The sequence below is a fragment of the Cydia splendana genome, unplaced genomic scaffold (genome assembly GCF_910591565.1).
Source record: "Cydia splendana unplaced genomic scaffold, ilCydSple1.2 scaffold_66_ctg1, whole genome shotgun sequence".
In the NCBI taxonomy this organism is placed as follows: Eukaryota; Metazoa; Arthropoda; class Insecta; order Lepidoptera; family Tortricidae; genus Cydia; species Cydia splendana.
Window position 1 is genome coordinate 289,263 of NW_026946897.1, and position 22,198 is coordinate 311,460.

At 40.1% G+C, this 22,198-nt stretch overlaps 1 protein-coding gene across 1 annotated transcript; it reads right to left on the reverse strand.

Annotated features, from left to right (window-relative positions):
- Positions 1-15,336: 15,336 nt before the first annotated feature.
- Positions 15,337-18,839, reverse strand: LOC134805804 (uncharacterized protein K02A2.6-like). The gene has a single exon (XM_063779017.1). The coding sequence runs from the start codon at positions 18,604-18,606 to the stop codon at positions 15,337-15,339; it is 3,270 nt and encodes a 1,089-aa protein (XP_063635087.1). The 5' UTR covers positions 18,607-18,839.
- Positions 18,840-22,198: the final 3,359 nt, after the last annotated feature.

Below are 22,198 nucleotides of genomic sequence, written 5' to 3' on the forward strand. Positions count from 1 at the left end.
ATTTACGGGTAATGCCCTGCACTGGTACCGCGGTATGCGTGATTCCGTTACGAGTTGGGACGACTTAATTGTACAACTCGTCTCGGACTTTAGCCCGTTTGATTACGACTACAGACTTATGACGGAAATTCGTAGCAGAACGCAAGGGGAACAGGAGAATATCACTATTTATTTAGCGATTATGTCTGAATTATTCTCACGGTTGACAACGCCGATTACAGAACAAGAAAAATTACATACTTTGCTACACAACATAAGACCGTGCTATTCCCCGGTGTTGGCATCTTACATAAACGGTATCGATTCTATTGCAACACTTCGCAAGATTTGTCTTAACTTTGAGAAAATCCAATGCCTTTCATCTCAATTTCGCGAGCCACCTAAATCTACCAACACAACTTTGGCACCAGACCTGGCCTACAATAGGTTTGAGTCAAAAGCGCCATTTTTTAAAAATAATTATGGCTCTTCTGAGCGTAGAACTTTCCACAATACTTATGATCGCGAGCACAAATCTGGCAACAACTATACACCGGTGGCGGCTATTGAGTCAAGACCAGGTACTTCAACTGCTAAGGCTCAATTTTGTCCTCGCTGTCGCAGTGCCGGGCACTCGCTGAAGGAATGTAAAGAGGAGCGTTACCCGATATGTTTCAAATGTGGTTTAAAAGATTATACATTCCCTACCTGCCCTAAATGCCAATCTACTAAACCTTCAAAAAAAACTAAAGGCGGAAGGTTGTTGCAATAATATTGCCAAATTCGATAACAAAGACTGGCAAGATTGGTTAGAAACTATCAAAATTTATTTCTCGAGCTATTCTATTGCAACAATCTTCGATAAAAAGCCATCTGGAGATGTGCGTCCCTATGCGACTGTGAATGTGGGAGATCAATCCTTATGTGGATTATTGGATTCGGGTTCATGGGTTACGGTACTTGGAAATAACTCTCACTTAGACTTGGCCGCTTCTACTGGCTTGGCATTCTGTGATACCAACGATTCTAAGTCGTTTGTAACTGCCGGTAATCACAGGTTAGAAACTGTAGGTTACATTAATCTTCCAGTGACATTTCAAGGTCAATTTCACATTATTAAAGCGTATGCTATACCTACGGTCACTAGTCCTCTGATACTTGGGGCGGATTTTTGGATTAAGTTCGACCTTCTTCCAAAACACTGTAAATCGATTTCCTTGTCACCAGATGACCAGCAAATTTCGGCAATTGCGGAGGATTCTGTCATGTTACACTCATTAAATGAATTAAATGACTCTGAGCTAGCAACTGCAACCAATGTAATCAAACAGTTCGAATCTATATCAACTGAAGTAGCGGGGTTAGGCCGTACGCACTTGGTTGAGCATCGCATTGACACTGGGGACTCGCCGCCTATACGACAGCGATATTACAGGCTACCACCTGAAAAGATGCGTATAATCGGTGAGGGACTAGATGATATGATTAAACTTGGTGTCGTTGAACCATGTGAGAGCCCGTGGTCATCGCCAGTCTTGCTCACACCAAAGAAAGACGGGAAGTTGCGATTTTGTTTGGACAGTCGCAAACTCAACTCAGTTACACGTAAAGACGCTTACAAACTACCCTACATAGCAGAAATTTTAGACAATTTGAAAAACGCAAAGTATTTAAGTAGTATCGATTTATCTAAAGCCTTCTGGCAAATTCCCATAGCGAATGAAGATCGCGATAAAACTTCGTTCTATGTCGCGTCTCGTGGGACCTTCCGCTTTGTTACTATGCCTTTCGGGTTGACTAACGCGCCTGCAACTATGCAGAGACTTGTAGATCACCTATTTTATGGCCCAGAATTTGAGAATTCAGTGTTTGTATTTTTGGATGATATTATTCTAGTTTCATCTGACTTCCAAGGTCATATAAACCTTCTTCAAAAGGTTCATAATAAGCTTCGGTCGGCAAATTTAACTATTAACTTTGCGAAGTCTGTCTTTTTCCGTGACGAATTAAAGTACTTGGGCTACATTGTCAACTCTAAAGGACTTCATGTAGATCCAGGGAAGGTCGAGGCTATCCTCAACTTCCCTACTCCAACTAATAAAAAAGAAGTTCAAAGATTTTTGGGTACGGCCTCCTGGTACCGTAGATTCGTACCAAGTTTTAGTTCTATTGCAGGTCCGTTAAATCAATTAACTTCTGCGAGTAAGAAGGCTCCCCCCTTTGTTTGGTCAAAGGAAGCGGACGAAGCCTTTAATAAATTGAAGGAGTGCCTCATATCTGCCCCAATTCTGACCTGCCCTAACTACGATATGGCCTTTGAGGTCCACACAGATGCGAGTGACTACGGCGTCGGAGGCCTACTCACTCAAACGGTTGACGGTGTGGAACGACCTGTGGCATACATGAGCAAAGCGCTCTCTCCAGCTGAACGAAATTATAGCATTACAGAGAGAGAAGCCCTGGCTGTCTTGATTGCCATTGAGCATTGGCGTTGTTACCTAGACAATGGTAAAAAATTCATTGTTTACACGGACCACTCTGCTCTGAAATGGTTTTTGAATCTAAATAACCCTACTGGCCGCCTTGCACGTTGGGGTGTGCGACTTTCAGCTTTTAATTTTGAAATTAAGCATCGTCGGGGTTCTGAAAATGTAATTCCTGATGCCTTGTCGCGAGCTTGCCCTGTTTCTGCAATTGATGACAGTACCGACGCTGCTCAGTCGACTGATCAGTGGTACTTAAATATCTACAACGGCTGTCAAAATTCTCCTACTTCTTTTCCAAATTATATAGTAAGGGATCAGAAGCTTTTTAGATTAATGAAAAGCAACTGTCCCTTGCGTGAGGAGTTTGATTGGAAGGAAGTTGTACCGAGCGAACTACGACACTCTGTACTGGAAGAGAATCATTCTCAACCAATTGCTGGCCATTTCGGTATTTTCAAAACCTATAAGCGGCTTGCATTAAGATACTATTGGCCGGGTATGCATGGCGATACAGTGAAATTCGTAAACTCTTGCGACGCTTGTATTGCTCATAAACATCAAAACCATCCTCCGCTGGGAGAGATGGGTCGGCCGAAGGTATGCGCTAGGCCCTTCCAATCTATAAGCATAGACCTAGTAGGACCGCTACCGGTGTCCAAAAAACAAAATACATTTCTGTTCGTAGTTACTTGCTGCTTCAGTAAATATTGCCTTCTGTTCCCTATTCGACGCGCTACTGCTGCGATAATTACTAAAATTTTGGAGGAAAACGTGTTCCTTGTGCATGGCATTCCTGCAACTGTTATTCTCGATAATGGTAAGCAGTTCATAAGTGCAACATTGAAAAATATGCTTGATAAATATAAAGTACCTAACGTGCACTTCACTCCTAAATATTCCCCGCATGTAAATACAGTCGAAAGATATAATAAAACAATTATGACCGCAATTTCGACATTCGTTGATAAAGATCATCGTACTTGGGATGAACAGATACCACAGATCCAATTTGCTATCAACAACTCTTATAATGAAGTTACGCGTTATTCTTCTTCATTCCTTGTGCATGGTCGAGAGTTGGTTACGTGTGGTTCGCACTATATAGATGCAAAATGTGACAGTCTTATCTATCAGCCTCGGGATGCTTATGCTGAAAATCTAGGTGTCCTTTCCAGCATTTTTGATAAGGTACAAGCGGCGTTGATACAAGCTCATTCAAGGAACTGCCAATCGTATAACTTACGAAGGAAACCTGCAGAGTTTAATATAGGAGACTTAGTCTGGAAGAGAACATTTTATCAAAGTGACAAGGACAAAAGGTTCAGCAAAAAACTAGCACCTAAATTCGTGCCCTGCAGGATCATTGGTAAAAAATCGCCTTTAGTCTACGAACTGAGTGACGAGTCTGGTCAGTCGATCGGTTGCTGGCATATCAAAGATCTGAAGTTAACAAATTATGCAGATTAGGAAGACGGATTTCCGTTGCTAGTCGCAAATCCTTCCGTTTGCCGCGGAGTACTGTAACGTCGCACTCTCAGAGTACGCGTTAACTTAATCTTAATACGGAACCACGTTATTTACTTAAAGCGCTAAAGGTTTTAATCGCCGCGCGCTGCAGTACGCGGACGAGAGCGGATCCCTAACGCTAACGAGCTACTCCGATGATGCGCGAGCGCCGCCGGCGAGCGGCATTCGGTTTTCTCTGGCTTCAGACCGCTCCTAGCCATCGAACGGGGAGCGCGTGTTACTTGCAATTAAAAATTCCGTTATTCGACACGTTGCATGTGGTGTCGCGTATACTTATTTTATTAATTTTAGTGTCGAGTGTTTTCCCGCTGGGGATCATTTACACGACACCGAAGTACCAGCGTAAGGGCTGGAGTTGCCGTACTACAGACAGTCACGGAACTCGCTGGAGCCATGCCTAGCTGACGTGGTGCTACCTGGTCACTGCAACCTCTTACTTGGCGCCTCCGTTACCGGACTCTAGTCAGGCCAGTGTTATTCTCAGTGCGCTCATCTACCCAGTGCTGTGAGGAACGGACAATATAGTTATTTATTAAGTAACTTGAGGTTTCATTGACCCGCGACCCTACCCTAGCGTGACCTAGCGTTACAGTGTTAAGACAAAAGATTCTGTCTCTGGCAATTTAGTTTTAAATAAATATAATGAAAAATACTGCAAACATGGAAAGTATATCCACCTGGTGCATCAAAATATTCAATGTATTAGAGGAAAAAATTTACAGATAGAACTTTTTTTGAATGATTTTAATATTGATATTTTATGTCTTACTGAACATTGGTTAAATAATAATGAGTTAATGCCCCAATTTAATAATCACCAGGCGGGAAGTTCGTTCACCAGACTTAGTTCCATACATGGTGGGTCATTAATTATATTAAATAGTCAGTTAAAATTTAAGGAACGTAAGGACATTGTATCCATGTCTGTTGAACGGACTATAGAACTAAGTGCAGTAGAATTAGAGCAATTTATTGTTGTCTGTGTGTATAGGCCGCCATTAAGTAATTTTGAATTATTTGAAAACAATGGAATCTGCCCTACTTAAAATATCATCTTCTAGTAAGAAATTGCTTATATGCGGCGACTTTAATGTAAATATTATGGAAAATTCAACAATGTCTTGTAGATTATTGAATCTTTTTAAATCTTGTAATCTCAACCACATGTTTATGGAGCCCACTAGAGTGACTGCTACTAGTGCAACCTGTATAGATAATATTTTCACAGATATTTTTCCTAATGCTAAAAAAGTTATCAGCAATTTAGAATCAGACCACTTAGGTCAATTAATGGTATTTGAGGCATTAAGGAAAAATACCATGAGAAAACAAATAACTTTTGTACCAGTAACCTCGGACCGCGTGGAAAGAATGAAGCTAAGTTTAGTTCAGGCGCTACCCTTTTTGTCTTCCGATATGAGTCCTAATAGTATGTATAATTCATTCTTTCACACTTTTATGGATCATTATAATGCGATATTCACCTCAAAATCGGTCGTAGTTAGTGGTGCATCAGTTTTTAGTGAGTGGGCTACTGCGGACTTACATCAAAGAAGACGTGAACTGTATGCCTTATATGAGGAACGGCGGTTTAATCAGAGTGATGAATTTAAAGAACATGTGAAGGAGTATTCGAAGAAGTTTAAAGTAGATTGTCATATAGCTAAGCGAAATTATCTAAGTCAGAAAATAAAAAGTAGTTCCGACATTGTTAAAGCAACCTGGAAAGTTATAAATGTGGAGACTGGTCGCTCTAAACACACAATTAAAGAGCTTAAACTAAACATTGATAACAAAATTATAGATTCCAATTTAGAAGTAGCTACAGAATTTGAAAAATTTTTCACCGAGGTACCAGTATCCACAACTAAGGATTTAAATTCATCACCCTCATCTGCTGTTACATTATTAAAACATAACGCTCCAGAGTGTTGTGGAGACCTTCATTTTGAACATGTTTGTACCTCAGATGTAATAAAGGCGTTTAAATCAATTAATGTCAAAAAAACTAATGACCTCTGGGGAGTCTCTGTCCATGCTGTCAAATCCTTAGTTGAAATTGTAGCGCCTGACTTGGTAGTTATATTTAACAACAGTGTTGATTGCGGCGAGTTTCCTGATCTAATGAAACATAGTAAAGTAATTCCTTTATTTAAATCTGGTAGCAGCTCTGACCCCACTAACTTTAGACCGATATCTGTGCTACCAACATTTAGCAAGATTTTTGAAAAATTAGTTCTTTCTCAATTAGTACGACATTTTAACGTTAATAATTTGATGCATAATAAGCAGTTTGGTTTTACACGGGGTCGCTCAACAACCGATGCCGGTGTTGAGCTAATTAAGCATATTTTCGATGCCTGGGAGGAGTCACGAGATGCTTTAGGTGTCTTCTGTGATTTATCTAAGGCCTTCGACTGTGTTTGTCATGAAACATTAATCAGGAAACTTCATTATTACGGAGTTAGAGGATCGGCACTGAATTTACTTAAGTCCTACTTAAATGGTAGAATACAAAGGGTCGATGTGAATGGACAGCGATCACCTGGGTCATTGGTCTCTATGGGTGTACCACAGGGGTCAATATTGGGACCTTTCCTGTTCCTTATCTACATAAATGACTTGCCATTCCTTGTTAAGACCCACCATGATATAGTATTGTTTGCAGACGACACCTCACTTATTTTCAAAGTCAAACGACAGCAACAAGCTTACAATGATGTAAACAATGCCATTTCAAAAGTAGTAAATTGGTTCAATGTTAATAATTTATTGTTAAATGAGAAAAAGACTAAATGTATTAAGTTTGTCACTAGTAGTAACGTAAGGCATGTGCAAACAAGTGTCATTGTGAAGGATGAGGAATTGGAATTAGTTGATAGTACAGTTTTTCTTGGTATAACTTTAGATTCTAAACTCCAGTGGGGTCCCCATATTGCTACTCTTTCGAATAGACTGAGCTCTGCAGCTTTTGCAGTGAGCAAAATCCGTCAGTTAACTGACGTGAAAACAGCTCGATTAGTATATTTTAGTTACTTCCATAGCATTATGGCATATGGTATTTTACTGTGGGGCGGTGCTTCAGAGATAAATACCATTTTTGTTCTGCAGAAGAGGGCTATTCGAGCAATATACAAAATGAACCATAGAGACTCACTTAGAGATAAATTTAAGGAAATTGACATAATGACAGTGCACTGTCAATACATTTATGAGAATATTCTGTATGTACATAAAAATATTGTAAATTTTAGGAAAAATTGTGAAATTCATAATATTAATACTAGAAATAAACATAAGCTCGCAGTGCCCTTCACTCGGCTCCATAAAATTAAAAAATCATTCATGGGTAATTGTGTAAGATTTTATAATAAACTTCCAAACCATATTACTGAATTATCTATTAATAAATTTAAGAATTATGTAAAGCGTAAACTTATTTCTAAAGCTTATTATACCACACAAGACTACATGAATGATATTACAACGTGGGATTAATTGTTATTCGAAATGATTATTTATTTATTAGGTACATTTGATTATTGATGAGGAAATGGATATTCCGATGTAATACTATCTACTTCTTTTGTTACTTATGCTTTTTTTTTGACATTTAGAATTTATTCTAGAAATTCTAGACTAGTATTTTTTTATACAATCTTTTTAATGTTTGACGATCCTTTTGTGAAATTCTTAGTGTTAAATTTGATATGTATAATAATCCAATTTTATTATGGAATAATATTAACATCAATAAATTGCTCTGATAATTAGATTAAGATTAATTACGATTCATAAGAGCTTGTTGCTAGGCCTACATGAATAAAGTATATTTTTGATTTTGATTAAAAAAATAGAAAAATCCTACTCCCTACACAGTAGGATTTTTCTGGTAGCTGACTTTTAGTAGCATCAACTGCTCTTGGTTGGCCGCGGCTTAATTTGGCAAATTTTGCGCAAATGGCAAAAAAGTGGCACAAAAATTCATCAAAAAAAAACCCTTATCGTATAATAGAATGAAACTTGCATGGTAGGATAGCTGCCTTTGAGGACAGCAAAACAAAAGTGGTCAGCTACATCCTGTGTTGGCAAGTTCCTGTGTCCGACCGAATTTGTGGTACCACGTGACAGCTACAATTTACCTCATCGAAAAATAGAATGACAAAAACTGATTGTAATAGCTAAATTAAATTTGTTGACGTATGTCTTGGTCGGCCTCACCTTAGCCTGACAGCTTTTGCAGTCCGTCCACATTAAAAAAAATGTCAATGGCAGCTATCCTACCATACAAGTGACATTCTATTTTTCGATGAGGTAAATTGTAGCTCACGTGGTACCACACATTCGGTCGGACACAGGAACCTGCCACAGGATGTAGCTGACCACTTTTGTTTTTTTGATGAATATTTGTACCACTTTTTTGCCATTTGCGCAAAATTTGCCAAGTTAAACCACGGCCGACCAAGAGCAGATGAAGCTGCTAAAAGTCAGCCACCCCTACAGAGTATCAGAGTTTATCAGGTAGGGTTTCATGCAGTCGGCCACCGGACTATAAATCCATAAACATGGCGACATCATGTGCTATAAGCGTAGCAGTAAACGCAGTTACTCGACTTATAGTCGAATTAATGAGATATAACAGGAACTAGATCGTGTAAGCAAATTTTTATTTATTTTTATTCATATTTTTTTATTGAAATTTAAGAAAATAGGCGGCCCTTGAATATATATGAAGCAGTGCCTTTGGTTTTATCAATAAAGTATTTTTCGCACTAGGTTTTACTGTATTACGTGCACTTACAGACAGTAAAAACTTATGTACACAATCACGGTAAAAATAAATGTCATGGACGACAGCAGTAAAAAAATACTTAAGTACCTTTTTGTTTTATTAGACACGTGAAGACGATTAGGCCTCAAACTTAATCAAATAATTGAAATATAATCGCTTACCTGAGATCGTTTTTAGCGCATATTAGTTGAATAAAAGCATTTACTGCACTCTTACATATTTAAAATGCCGAGTAAAAGCAATTCGGCTACTTTTACGAAACATTTTTGCTGAGAAAAAGCAGTGCGGCTGCTTTTATAGAACTCTTTCACTGAGTAATGGTAAATTGCTAATGTTTATAGAATAAATAGTCGAATAAGAGCACTATCGTTGCTATTAAAACACTAGAAGCGCTTTTATCCACTTTTAATCAACTCTTACGGCATCGATTTGCTTCTTATACAGCGCTTACTCGATTTTTATAACACTTTTAGTCTGTATAAGTGCGCCTTTTTCCCGTTGAGTAAACGCTTACAGGACTTTTATTCGAGTGTTTTTACACCGTTTATAGCACCAAAAAGCGAAAATAAAAACGTGCTCTCAACTTTTATAGCACATAGATTTGCTAGTTGGGCGTGTTACAGATAGCCCCCTTTGCAGAGCATGCATGGAGGCAGAGGAGACAGCCGCCCACGTCATTCTCGAATGCCCAGGGGTGGCAAAATACCGGGCACAACACCTCGGCTCACCGGGGTCTCTCCCAGAAGTCGTCGGCAACGTCAAGGGTCTGCTAGGCTTCTTGGTAGAGTTGGGTTGGCAAGAATAGTGCCGCCAACCCATCACGCAAAATAGGCGCAATAATATGACGTCGAGTTGCGGAAACCAAGCCCGCGATAACCTATAACTGAAAAGTCCGTATCTAGGATGTGGGAATCCCTGTAAGGTTCAGGATTTCAGGAGTAACAGCGAAACACGACCGTACCAAAAACCATTTAATTCGACAAGATCGATGAAAGATCTACCCTCCACCTATTTTTACAAATAACTTAAAACTACCCATACATTACACCCTCTCACTGAATTATGACTAAACATCCATTCAAATGAACAATAAAAAGGCTTATTATCTATGCCAAGCTTAGTAGGGAGGTACCTAATTTCCAGCTTGGTCCAATAATAGGCATACAATTTTTTTTTTGTTTTACACCTTAAACAAAATATAATATCAACAAATGTTTTTACTTCAATGTCTACAATGTTATAGAATAACAATCTTATATCAATGTTATAGAATGAGTATCTGTTATAGAACATTAATCAATTTCAAACCCTAATCGGTTAGGTGGTCTAGTGGGACGTGGTCTCAAGGTAGGTCTAGTTACCGAAGACTCTGGCGGCGCAGGAGGGTCGGTTCCATGTTCCCCTGACACTGACGTCGGCGTGACGTCGGCGCCAGGACTCGGCTCGGAGGACGGTTCATTCGGGTAAGGCAACTCCAAAAAAGAATTCCATCTACTTTTTATTTGGTCTACATGTCGTTTCATAGAGGGACCGTTTTCCCTAGATACTATGTAATTACGTGACCCTACTTGTTGGTCGACTTGCCCACTAATCCACTTCCTTCCTTCCCTCAAATCTCGCGTATATACCCTATCCCCCACGTTAAAATGCCTGTCCGCGCCGCCCGAATTATGTACCTGCCGCTGTTGCATGTCACGCGCGCGGCGTTCCACTTCTCGCGTTTCTTTCAATAACTCTAACCTCGTACGCAAAGTCCTACGCTGCAGCAGCATTGCTGGTGCAGAACCTGTACTGCTGTGCTCAACATTCCTATACATCATTAGGTAGGACTGTAAAGCCGAATCCACATTATGGCCTTCCCTTACCGCTTTTTTAATCGTTCGTTTGCATAATTTTACCGCTCCTTCCGCCGCACCGTTCGACGACGGATGATAAGCTGGTGAATACGTGATTTTAATGCCATTATGTTCTAAGAAATGTTTGTACTCTCTACTTGTAAACGGCGGCCCATTGTCTGATACTACCTCAAGAGGTAAACCAAATCGAGCAAACGTTTCCTCTAATACCTTAATAACCGACGAAGCAGTGGTCTTTTGCATTGCAAATGCTTCTATCCATTTAGTACTAGAATCTATAAGCACAAGGTATGTTTTCTAATATAACTCACGGTTTAGGGGTCCAGGCACATGCTCTGGTCCAGGTTCGCGTTGACAGACTGCTTTTCACAACTACCTCACTTTGTACACAAATGTCAAAGTCTACCCTCATTGTCTATACATAACATACCTCCCCCATCAAGAGAGTTCACTATTTTATAAAGTTCACTAACACTATTTCCTAACCCTACACTATGCTACTGTTACACTACTTTAACACTTCTACTATTCCTCCTCTGTCTCTACATCTCTACATTCAGACAGCTCTGACTCACTGCCGTTATCGCTATCCGCTAGGGCTATTCTCTTATAATCGGGTGAGTCTGGGGGTGTGGTCTGTCTAGCACGCTTGTGGCTGCTGGATGCGGTATTTTGTGGGTCTCCGTGTATCGTGATGTCCTGGGGTCCGGACGCACCTATGATATCCGCCCAACGATGAGGTGATGGTATCGCAATACGTGTATCCTCGTCCTCGTCGTCCGTAGCATCATCGGTTGCCTCAGGAACCTTCCGTTGTCCTTCTCCCCCGCAACCGAGCATTTGATTGATGTGTCGTACTAACAGCTTATCGTTCCATTTCACTAAGTATCTGCAGACTCCTAGTCGCTTTTCCACCGTCGCTTTCAACCAGCGTGGTCCACCGCAGTAGTTCTTTACGTACACTGACTGTCCAGTTTTAAACTCCCTGTTTTTTGTCTCGCTATTCTTCTCTATTATTTTTTCCTTATCATCACATCTGAAAGACAAGGGGTTCAATCTATCGAACTTTGTTCTAAAGCGCCTGTTGTTCAGGAGCTCAGCCGGAGTTTTATCATTGACGCTATTGGGTGTGGTACGTAAACCATACAGTATCGCTGGTAATCTCGCTTCCCATGGCCCAGATGTCATTTTCCTTAATTTAGCCTTCACTGTCTGCACCGTTCTTTCCGCTTAACCGTTGGTCGCAGGATGGTAAGGAGCGGACAGAACTTGTCTGATCCCTTGGGACTCTAAGTATTTCCGGAACTCCTCTGAAACAAAACTTCTTCCATTATCACTCACAAGTACATCGGGAAGACCTTGTTCTGCAAAAACATTCCGCAATATCCTTATTAAGGTAGAGCTACTCATATCTGGTACGATTTTGACCTCTGGCCACTTAGAATAAGCGTCAATTACTATTAAAAATGTCTTTCCTTGAAATGGCCCAGCGTAATCCATATGAAGTCTAGACCATGCTTTATCTGGCTTTATCCAATGATGGGCAACTTTAGATGGCATATTTCGATTTTCTGCACACACGTTACAGCTCTTCACCATGTCTTCAATCTGTTTATCCATCGCAGGCCACCAAAAATAGCTTCTCGCCATAGCCTTTGTGATCACAATACCGTCGTGATTCATATGTAGCTCCTCCAGCACTTTTCCTCGCATCTTCTCTGGTATAACCACTCTATTTCCCCATAAAATGCAATCCTTATACATGGAAAACTCGTCTCGCTTTTGCCAGTAAACCTTATACTCGTCATCGGTCTTCCCGGGCCATCCGTTACGTATCCAATATAATATTTTACTGAGACACTTATCCTTTTTTGTCAAGTTAGCCACTTCTATGGCAGAGAACTCCAATTCAATGGGTGTCTCCTCTATTAGTAGAATTCCTAAATAATCCTCTTCCGGTGTTTGTGTACCTGCTGGACCTGGCCATCGACTGAGTGCATCTGCATTTCCAATTTTTTTTCCCTCAACATATTGTATTTCATAGTCATAAGAGTTAAGAAGAAGTGCCCACCTTAACATCCTAGGTGATATAATGTTGGGTATAGGCCTCTTTGAATCGAATATCCCCAACAAAGGCTTATGATCTGTCTTGATAATCACTCTTCGACCACTTATAAACTGATGAAATTTCTTCAAGCCAAATATTATAGCAGCTGCTTCCTTGTCTATCTGTGCATAATTACGTTCATGTGCGTTCATGGTTCTCGAGGCAAACATTACGGGTCTGATACTTCCATCAGCCATCTCGTGTTCTAACACTGCTCCCAGTCCGTACTGTGAAGCGTCACAAGATAAAATAAGCTTCTTTTTCACGTCATAATGCACCAGAGTATCTTTACTGGAAAGCATTTTCCTTAGTTTTTCGAATGAATTTTGATGTGATTTTCCCCATTTCCATTTTGCGTCTTTATCAAGTAATCTGTACAATGGCTCAGAAATCGACGCCTTGTGTGGCAAAAATCTATCATAAAAATTTATCAGCCCCAGGAATGCTTGAAGCTCCTTTACGTTACGCGGTGCTGGCGTCTTCTCAATCTCACGAATCTTCTCCTCGCAAGGATGAATACCAAATTCGTCAATCATAAAACCTAAAAACTGCACACTCCTGGCAGCAAATTTACATTTGTTTTTATTCACTCGCAATCCAGCTTCCTGTAACTTCTGAAGCACTGCCTCGAGCCTCCTATTGTGTTCTTGCACTCCATTGCCAGCCACCACAATATCGTCCAACAGTACGGCTACCCCAGGGATACCAGCCAATAGCGTCGACATGAGTCGTTGGAATATGCCAGGACAAGCCTTTACCCCAAAGGGTAGTCTCTTCATTCTATACAACCCCTTAGGAGTATTAATAGTTAGCAAATTCGCTGTCTCCTCATCTACCATAACCTGGGTGTACGCCCGTTCCAGATCTATCTTTGTAAATAAAATTCCCCCTTGTAATTCCGCAAAAGCTTCACTGAGGGTAGGTAAGGGGTACGTGTCAGTATCCGTCACGGCATTCACTGTCGCCCTATAATCCCCGCACAGACGTACCTTGCCATCTTGCTTAAGTACTGGAACTATAGGTGTGGCCCATTCGGAATGTGCCGTCGCCTCCAAAACGCCTTCAGCTTCTAGCCTATTCAACTCTTCGTAAATTCGGCCTTTTATTGCGAACGGCACCGGTCTGCTCTTAAAAAAAACAGGCTTTGCCCCTTCTTTTGGCCTAATACACACTACCGGCCCCGTATATTTCCCTAATCCTTCCTGAAATACTCCTGCATAGCGTTTCTGTATCCCTTTCAGTGTAGTGGCCAATTCATCACTGTCAACCTTTACACTATGTACTCCTTCGACATGTATCCCTAGATCCTGGAACCAATTCCGACCAATCAAGCTTGGCCCGTTTCCCTTGGCCACAACTATGGATAAGTTTTTCTTTATCCTCTTATTCTGAACCAAAACTGTCGCTTTACCCATTATACATAGTCTGTTTTCTGTCCATGTCTTTAAAGAAATCCCAACATCATCAAATACTGGGAGCGAGCCCTGCCAAACTATCTTAGCGGTCTGCTCACTTATGAGACTGAAAGCGCACCCGCAGTCTACTTCCATATCTATCCTAGCTCCATTCAGCATCATTTCCATCATATATGCTGGTACTGCACTATCTTGCCTCATATTATTAACTGCAATTTCTTCATATAATCCATTAAAATCAGATTTTGGAGTATTATTTTCTTTTAACTTCAAGCCACAAACCGCCTCGATATGGCCCGTCTTGCCACAGCCATGACATTTGGTCCATCTAAACCTACAGGGGCCTCTATGGGGTCTACCACAACGCACACATGACATCCTTTCTGTCTGCCTTTCATTCCTTTTGTTAGTCAGTTTATTTACTTCCATTGGTACTTCTAAATCACCAGAGACTTGACTAGAAGCCGGAACAATAATACTTGAATCAATCCCTGCCGCCTCATGAGACAAAGCAATCTCACAAGCTTGATCAAATGTCAATGTACTCTGTTGTAACAACTTCTTCTGTACCTCCTTGTCCCTTATACCACATACTAAGCGATCCCGCAGTGTTCGATCCAAATCTTTAAAGTTACAGTCGATGCTCAATTTCCTCAATTGTGCTATAAAGTCCCTAATCTTTTCCCCCTCTTCTTGATACTTTGTATGAAATTTATAAGACTGGATAATTTCATTTGGCTTCGGGTGGAAATGACTGTTCAACTTACTAACAATTGTTGTAAAGGTAACCTCACTTATTTTAGTTGGTGCTATCAGTGATATAATCAGATCATACAAGTCGGGACCACACACAGCTAATAAATTAGCTTTCTTTTTACTATCATCTTCAATCTCACCTGCCTGCAGACAGAAAGTAAACCGTTCTATGTAATTTTTCAAGCAGCCATGTGCCACATCAAACTCCCCAAACTTGATGCCCATTTTGCCCAGTGATTCCTACTCCTATGCGTTTTTCACTCAAATCACACACTTTACACTGTAATTGCACACTATTGTCCTAGTTTTTCTCGTCGCCACTAATATAACTCACGGTTTAGGGGTCCAGGCACATGCTCTGGTCCAGGTTCGCGTTGACAGACTGCTTTTCACAACTACCTCACTTTGTACACAAATGTCAAAGTCTACCCTCATTGTCTATACATAACATTTTCCCTCCCAGAGGACCCAAAAAATCTAAATGTAACCTTGACCAAGGTTCGGGTATGTATGGCCACGGCTGCGGGGCAGTACGCGGGGGTGCCATCCCCTCTGCTGCGCATGTAGCACACTCATGACATATACGTTCTATATCCGCGTCGATTCCCGGCCACCATACATAACTGCGCGCAATACTTTTCATCTTCACTATTCCCATATGACCAGTATGTAATTCACACAAAATTGCATCTTGTAATGCTTTAGGTATCACTAACCGATAACCCCAGACTACACACCCTCTATCCAGATATAACTCGGTTTTACGGGAGGTGTACGGTTTTAAAGAATCGTCGTGACTATACTGATTTGGCCATCCCGATTGTAAATACAGTACTACTTTTTGCAGCGTAACGTCCTTGAACGTATTTTCTTTAACTATTTTCCTAGTTATAGGAAGGAAGTTTTGAATAAAATTAATGTATGTAACTTCCTTCTTATCTCTTGCTTGTTCACCGGTTGGCAACCGAGACAAGGCATCGGCGGCATTTTTTTCACTGCGGACATACTCAATATCGTAGACATAACCTGATAGAAGCACTGCCCAACGTTGCATTCTACTGGCCGCCATTACCGGAATGCCAACTTTATCCCCGAAAATGGTTACTAACGGCTTATGGTCGGTTCTTAAAATAAATTTCCTTCCAAAAAGGTATTGATGGAACTTCTTAATTCCGAAAATTATACCCAACGCTTCCTTTTCTATTTGTGAATACCCGCGCTCCGCTTTGTTAAGCGAGCGCGACGCATAAGCTATCGGGCGTTCCCGTGCCCCCTCCGTACCGTTACCGGAGGTACCATCTGGTATTAAATGTGATATTACAGCTCCTACGCCTACACTACTAGCGTCACAGGTCAAAACTAGATGCAGCTCTGGTGAATAATGCGCCAGTACCTCACTTGACATTAGCATACCTTTAACCTGGTTGAACGCATTCTCACACGATGAGTCCCAGTAATATTTAACATCCTTTCTGAGAAGATTGTATAACGGTGCCAGCAATGAGCTAATGTTTGGTACAAATTTCGCGTAATACATAACTAGTCCTAGAAACGATCTTAACTCCGTAGTATTACGCGGCACGGACACTTTTTCGATAGCCTCCAGTTTATCCGGACACGTATGAACGCCCTCCTTGCTTATCACGAAGCCTAGATACGTGACGGAATCAGCAAAAAATGTACATTTACTTTTTTTAACTTTTAAGCCATATTTTTGCAGTCGCTTAAACACTTCTATCAGAGTCGTTAAATGTTCTTGGTCATTAACCCCGGTAATAATGACATCATCTAAAAATACCCCGACCCGCGGCATGTCGGCAAACAGCTGTTCAAGTTTACGCTGAAAAATACCTGGGCTAGAAGCTAGACCGTAAATTAACCTATTATACCGGAATAGTCCCTTGTGTGTATTAATCACAGCATATTTTTTTGATTCCTCATCCAGTTCAAATTGGGCATACGCTTGTGACAAGTCTAATTTGGTAAATTTTTGTCCTCCGTGTAATTTAGTGAGCAAGTCGTCCACTCGGGGCAATGGAAAACGATCGACCTCGAGACCTTTATTTAAAGTAAGTTTAAAATCACCGCATACCCGAATGGTACCGTCCTTCTTCATAACCGGCACGATCGGCGTAGCCCACTCCGATGTTTGCACGGGCTCGAGTACTCCGTCGCGCACCAGCTGTTCCAGCGCGCGCTCCACTGGCTCGCGCAGAGCGTACGCCAGGGGGCGCGCGCGCAGAAATACCGGCCGCGCGTCCGGCCGCAGCCGGAACCCCACCGTGCCGCCCGTGAACCGACCCAGGCCATCGCCGAACACGTCTCGGTAACTAGAACTGAACACATCAAAATTAAATGGCTCGCATTTAATATTATTACAATGCACCAGTATGAAAGGAGGTAAAATACCTAGTTCCACTAACCATTGCCGTCCCAACAAACTTGTTTTACCACCGCGTACAATATATAACTCTAAGTATTTACTTATATTCTCATAAGTGACAAGAGGTGTAATTTTACCCTCCGGCGTGACTACTTCGCCTGAATAGTATATTAAATTTAAATCACTGTTTTCCATTGGTACATTACTAAATACTTTCTTATAATACTCCAAACTTATACAAGTCACCGCACTACCTGTATCAATTTCCATCAATAAAGACTTGCTATTCACACAAACCTTTATAAAGTACGGTTTATATTTTTTTAAACGCTGTGCGTCCATAGAATAATTATTTACCTCGTCACTATCGCTGGAAGAGTTCATGTGGAAGTCCTTGGAGCCCAGATGGTGTACTCCTGCTGAGCTGCTTTTCACATTAGGGCATACGCGTTTCAAATGACCTTCTTTATTGCAGACTCGACAAACATACATTTTAAACTTGCAACTTTCTGTCGCGTGCTGACTTCCGCAAACCCGGCAACACTCTTTTGCGCTCTCAGTGCCTATAACCGAGTTTCTAATCCGCCAGCCTCCGCCGTGTAGTTTGCCGCTCGAACCGCCGCCGCCGCCGCCGCGACCAGCCGCGCCCCCGTGCGTCGAGTTACGCGAAGTACTATCGTTCGGCGCGCGCCCATGGGCCCGCCCTCGCCCCGCATTTCTTATTTGATGTACTGGCGCTGTATTTTCTCCGGAACCCTCCCGCCGACTGTTGCTCCGTTGCTCCACCAGCGCTGCGTCTGCTTCCGCCATCTCCAACGTCACTGCGAGATTAAATGCTTTGTCGAATTTAATGTCATCTTCTGCAAATAACCGCTGCCGTATACTGTCTCGCGCTAACCCACATACGAACTGATCTCGTAAGTTTTCTTGTAAATTTTCGCCCACGAATTTACAATCCTTTGACAATTTTTTTAGCGCGGCCGCGTATTCACCAACACTTTCATCACTACTTTGTATCCGTCGCCTAAATTTAAATCGTTCTGCCAATAAACTAGGTTTAGGCTGCAAATGGTCCGTCATAATTTTCACCAAGTCTTTAAAAGTCTTTGTAGATGGTTTCACCGGCATACACAAATTTGCCATCAAAGCATACGCGTCGCCGCCAATCACTGTTATCAAGATCGCCACTTTCTTATTATCTTCGACTGCATTTGCAATAAAAGATTGCTCCAAGCGATCTATGTAATAATCCCAACTGTCCTTTTCCAAGTCGAACGGCCCGATCTTGCCGACCGCCGTCGTCATTATTAACAAGCACTGATTTATTGCTATACGCCACAATACTTTACACTCGCGAGTAAGTTCCTTTATCGTCGCCACTGAAAAGTCCGTATCTAGGATGTGGGAATCCCTGTAAGGTTCAGGATTTCAGGAGTAACAGCGAAACACGACCGTACCAAAAACCATTTAATTCGACAAGATCGATGAAAGATCTACCCTCCACCTATTTTTACAAATAACTTAAAACTACCCATACATTACAATAACCTATAACAGTTCACTTTGTCCAATCAGCAGCCAATAGGAAGTCCAGTTAGTGTAACATAAGAGATTATCGAGTCCGTAAAACAAGCCAAAGTCGTTGAAATAAACACTGAGATAATAAGGAACTTTAACAACACGTGCGAACTTAATGAACCGAGGAACATAAGTAAACATATTTGCCATTAGAAAATAGTTGCAATCCTTATCAGTAAACTAGAAAAGGATGGAATTAACTCTTTATTTAGGCATTTCAATTAGCCGTCTTTTTTGCACCGCACCAGTTTAAACAAACGCAAACAATAGAAAATTCGCAAATGACCTTCGATAAGCCAGGTAGTCGGTCGAAGGATTTAGTTGCACTTGAAATGGTTACACCGTTTTAACACTTACGTATTTTGTATGAGTGCAAAATTACGAGCCGCTACTTAATATTTCACAAACTGTCAAATTGAAATATTCAACATTCGAAATATATCATTTTTTTATTAAATAATTAATTATACATTTTATAAGCATATTTAACACTTTATCGTATATTTGCAAATATATATCATACAATAAAATTATTCTATTTAACAAAATCACGGAGTTATGTTATAATCTAATCATGTCCATATTATGATTTCTGCTCGCAATCCCGCGGTGCGTCACGGGTCGTGCCGATCACTGCTCATTACTTTACTAGTAATTTTTTTTCACGACAGGTGGTCAAATTCGAAATTAATGTTTCGCTGTGAATTTAATTCAAGATTAAACCAGTACTTTTTTGCATTTTACATTATTTATCGATAAAATACCTATTCTGTTATCTTAATTAACTATTCATGATGCCGTACACATAAAAAAAACTAACTTCGAGACCTTTCTGAGTGCACACTGGCACTAACAATGTTAAAAACGGTCAAAATTCATGAAAAACCTTAATTTGGCAATAACTCTAAAACCGTGCCACTTTTACTGGGGTCATGTTAAGTTAGTTTGGGTCCTCTTGGCCTGGTCTACCTCCAGTGTCACTGTGACGTGTCACTTATGGGACACCCTGTATATAGGAACTCCTCCCCAGCCCGTTCCTTTAATTCTGTCATGTCTGTATAAAGCATATCCTTTAATATCTACTAAACTATCACCTATCGACGGTTTTAAGTGTGTTTCAGTAATGATGATACAAGTTGGTTTCAATCTGTTAACTTCTATAATAAGCAAATCTCGTTTAGCCGTTAGGGATGCCAAGTTCGTGTATAAGAATGTAAATTCTAATATCCCAGTATCGTTAGTTATAAATTTTTTGAACTACCAATCTTTGGGGAATTATTCACATATTTCAAAGTCAAGTCGGTTTCACCTCTATGGATTCTGCGTTGTAATTCTTCACGCAACTTTTTCAAATAGTCCCGCTGATATGGTGTTTGATCATTTTTGGCGGACACGTTACTCGGAAGCTTACTGTTATTTTTCAAAAGATTAATGAAAAATAATAATAATAATAATAATCTGTTTATTTTCAATTAATAGGTTAGTTTTACAATCAATCTCAGTTACAATCTCTATATTTGGAGATTATTTTAACTAAGCTTAGCCTTAATTTATGTAAAATTATATTGTTTTGTTACAGTTAGTTAGTGCTTATATGTTAATACTAGTTATATCTTACATTAATTCACGTAAATCAGAGCTTTCTTAAGTGTACTCTTTGCTTTATCAGGATATTTTTCTAGGGTTTCTACTACTTGTTTGGGCAGGCTGTTCAGGATATTAGGTAGGTATATTGGCCAGAGCCTTTTCCCATATTCATTGGTGCTTTTAGGTATTTTTTCTACTCCCGTACTTTTATTTGTCATTTAAAGGGTCGTGCACACACCTTTAAAACCCTACCTTATAGTTGTCAAGACAAGTATTTAGTCTATTCCCCAAAAAAGAATTTGCGCATACACGCAGTATCTTTTTGGCGATTTTACGATACTTCGTGTAATGACCACTTAAAAAATATTGAATGAAATTATTAGCATTTTATATTCTGTACTAGTTTATATTATATAGTATTATTCCAAGCTTAACAACGTAACGGCTTAATAAAACAATATGGCTAATACAGTGTACCAACGTACGATGATTGTAATATTAGTTCTAATGACAGTGCGTAGGGCTGATATATGTTATCTGTGACTCTTAGCTTTGCCTGTCAACTTGTGAAGTATGGCGGCTAAATGAGAAACTTGCTTTGTAAAACGAATATTAATTATAAACCTGTCAAGAAGAACATCGTCTTTATATTTGAAAGCAGCATAATAATCCCCAGAACAAGGCTCACAGGTTGGGCTTTCAATTCAGAAGCCGGGATATGTTGGAGCAGCTTGCTTTGAAACCGACGCCCGCTAGTTGGAAAAGACGCTATTTCTATAAATTGGGAGCCAGAGGTCTGATAATTCCAATTATTTTCATCTGTTTTCACCGTGTTTTGGCAGTCAGAGAAGTGATTATTCACTAACAAATCTGGGAGTTGGAGAAAGTGATATCCGTTTAAGGAAAACTAACCTATTTGAACAAACTTTACACTACTTACTGACGTCCACATAATAAAAGAATAAGATAACATAGCGTGTTTTGTGTCGTGAATGTACTAACAAGAGCATGTTTCATGTATTTATCTTTTGTTCGTGTGCGTAATTTCTTTTTTTTTGTTATTGAAATGCTTACAGTATCCAATAGCTGTAATAGTACCAAGCGATTAATAGTATGTGTTTGGCTTCTCGTGAGCGTATTGATTGTGAATGGAAATCAGTTTTAAGGAAATTCTGGTACATAATTGTTACTTTTGAATTTCACTCTGAATTACTGGTTGTAATTATCATGTTATGTGTATGTGGATTTGTTTTCATATTGTCAGTTTAAACAGTAAAAGTGAAAAATGGGAAGATTCCATGGTTGTAGTAGAAAGTGTGACAGAAAAAGTAAGGAAAAGTCAAGTGCAAGGCAAGGCAGTATTATATCAAATATCAGTATGCACCATAATATAGATAAGTGAGTAGTAGGTCTCTGGATATGGATTGTTGTAATAGTCATTCATCTCATTCACATAGATGGTAGCGAGGCCTGCTATCAGATATTTTCACACGGCATAGAAAATTATTATCATGACAAAATGGCATTAGGTAATAAGTGAGATAAAAATAAGAATAAGAATAAATTTTATTATCAATAAAAACACACAACAGAATATGTCAGGGGTCTCCAGGTCTCCACACAAGGCTACGCCTGTATCGAGGGGAACCAGTTACAGTTAAAATTATTGAACTAGTTACACAATAAAGTTACAATTACAAATAACAAACTTAAAGAGAAGCACGAAGCTGCT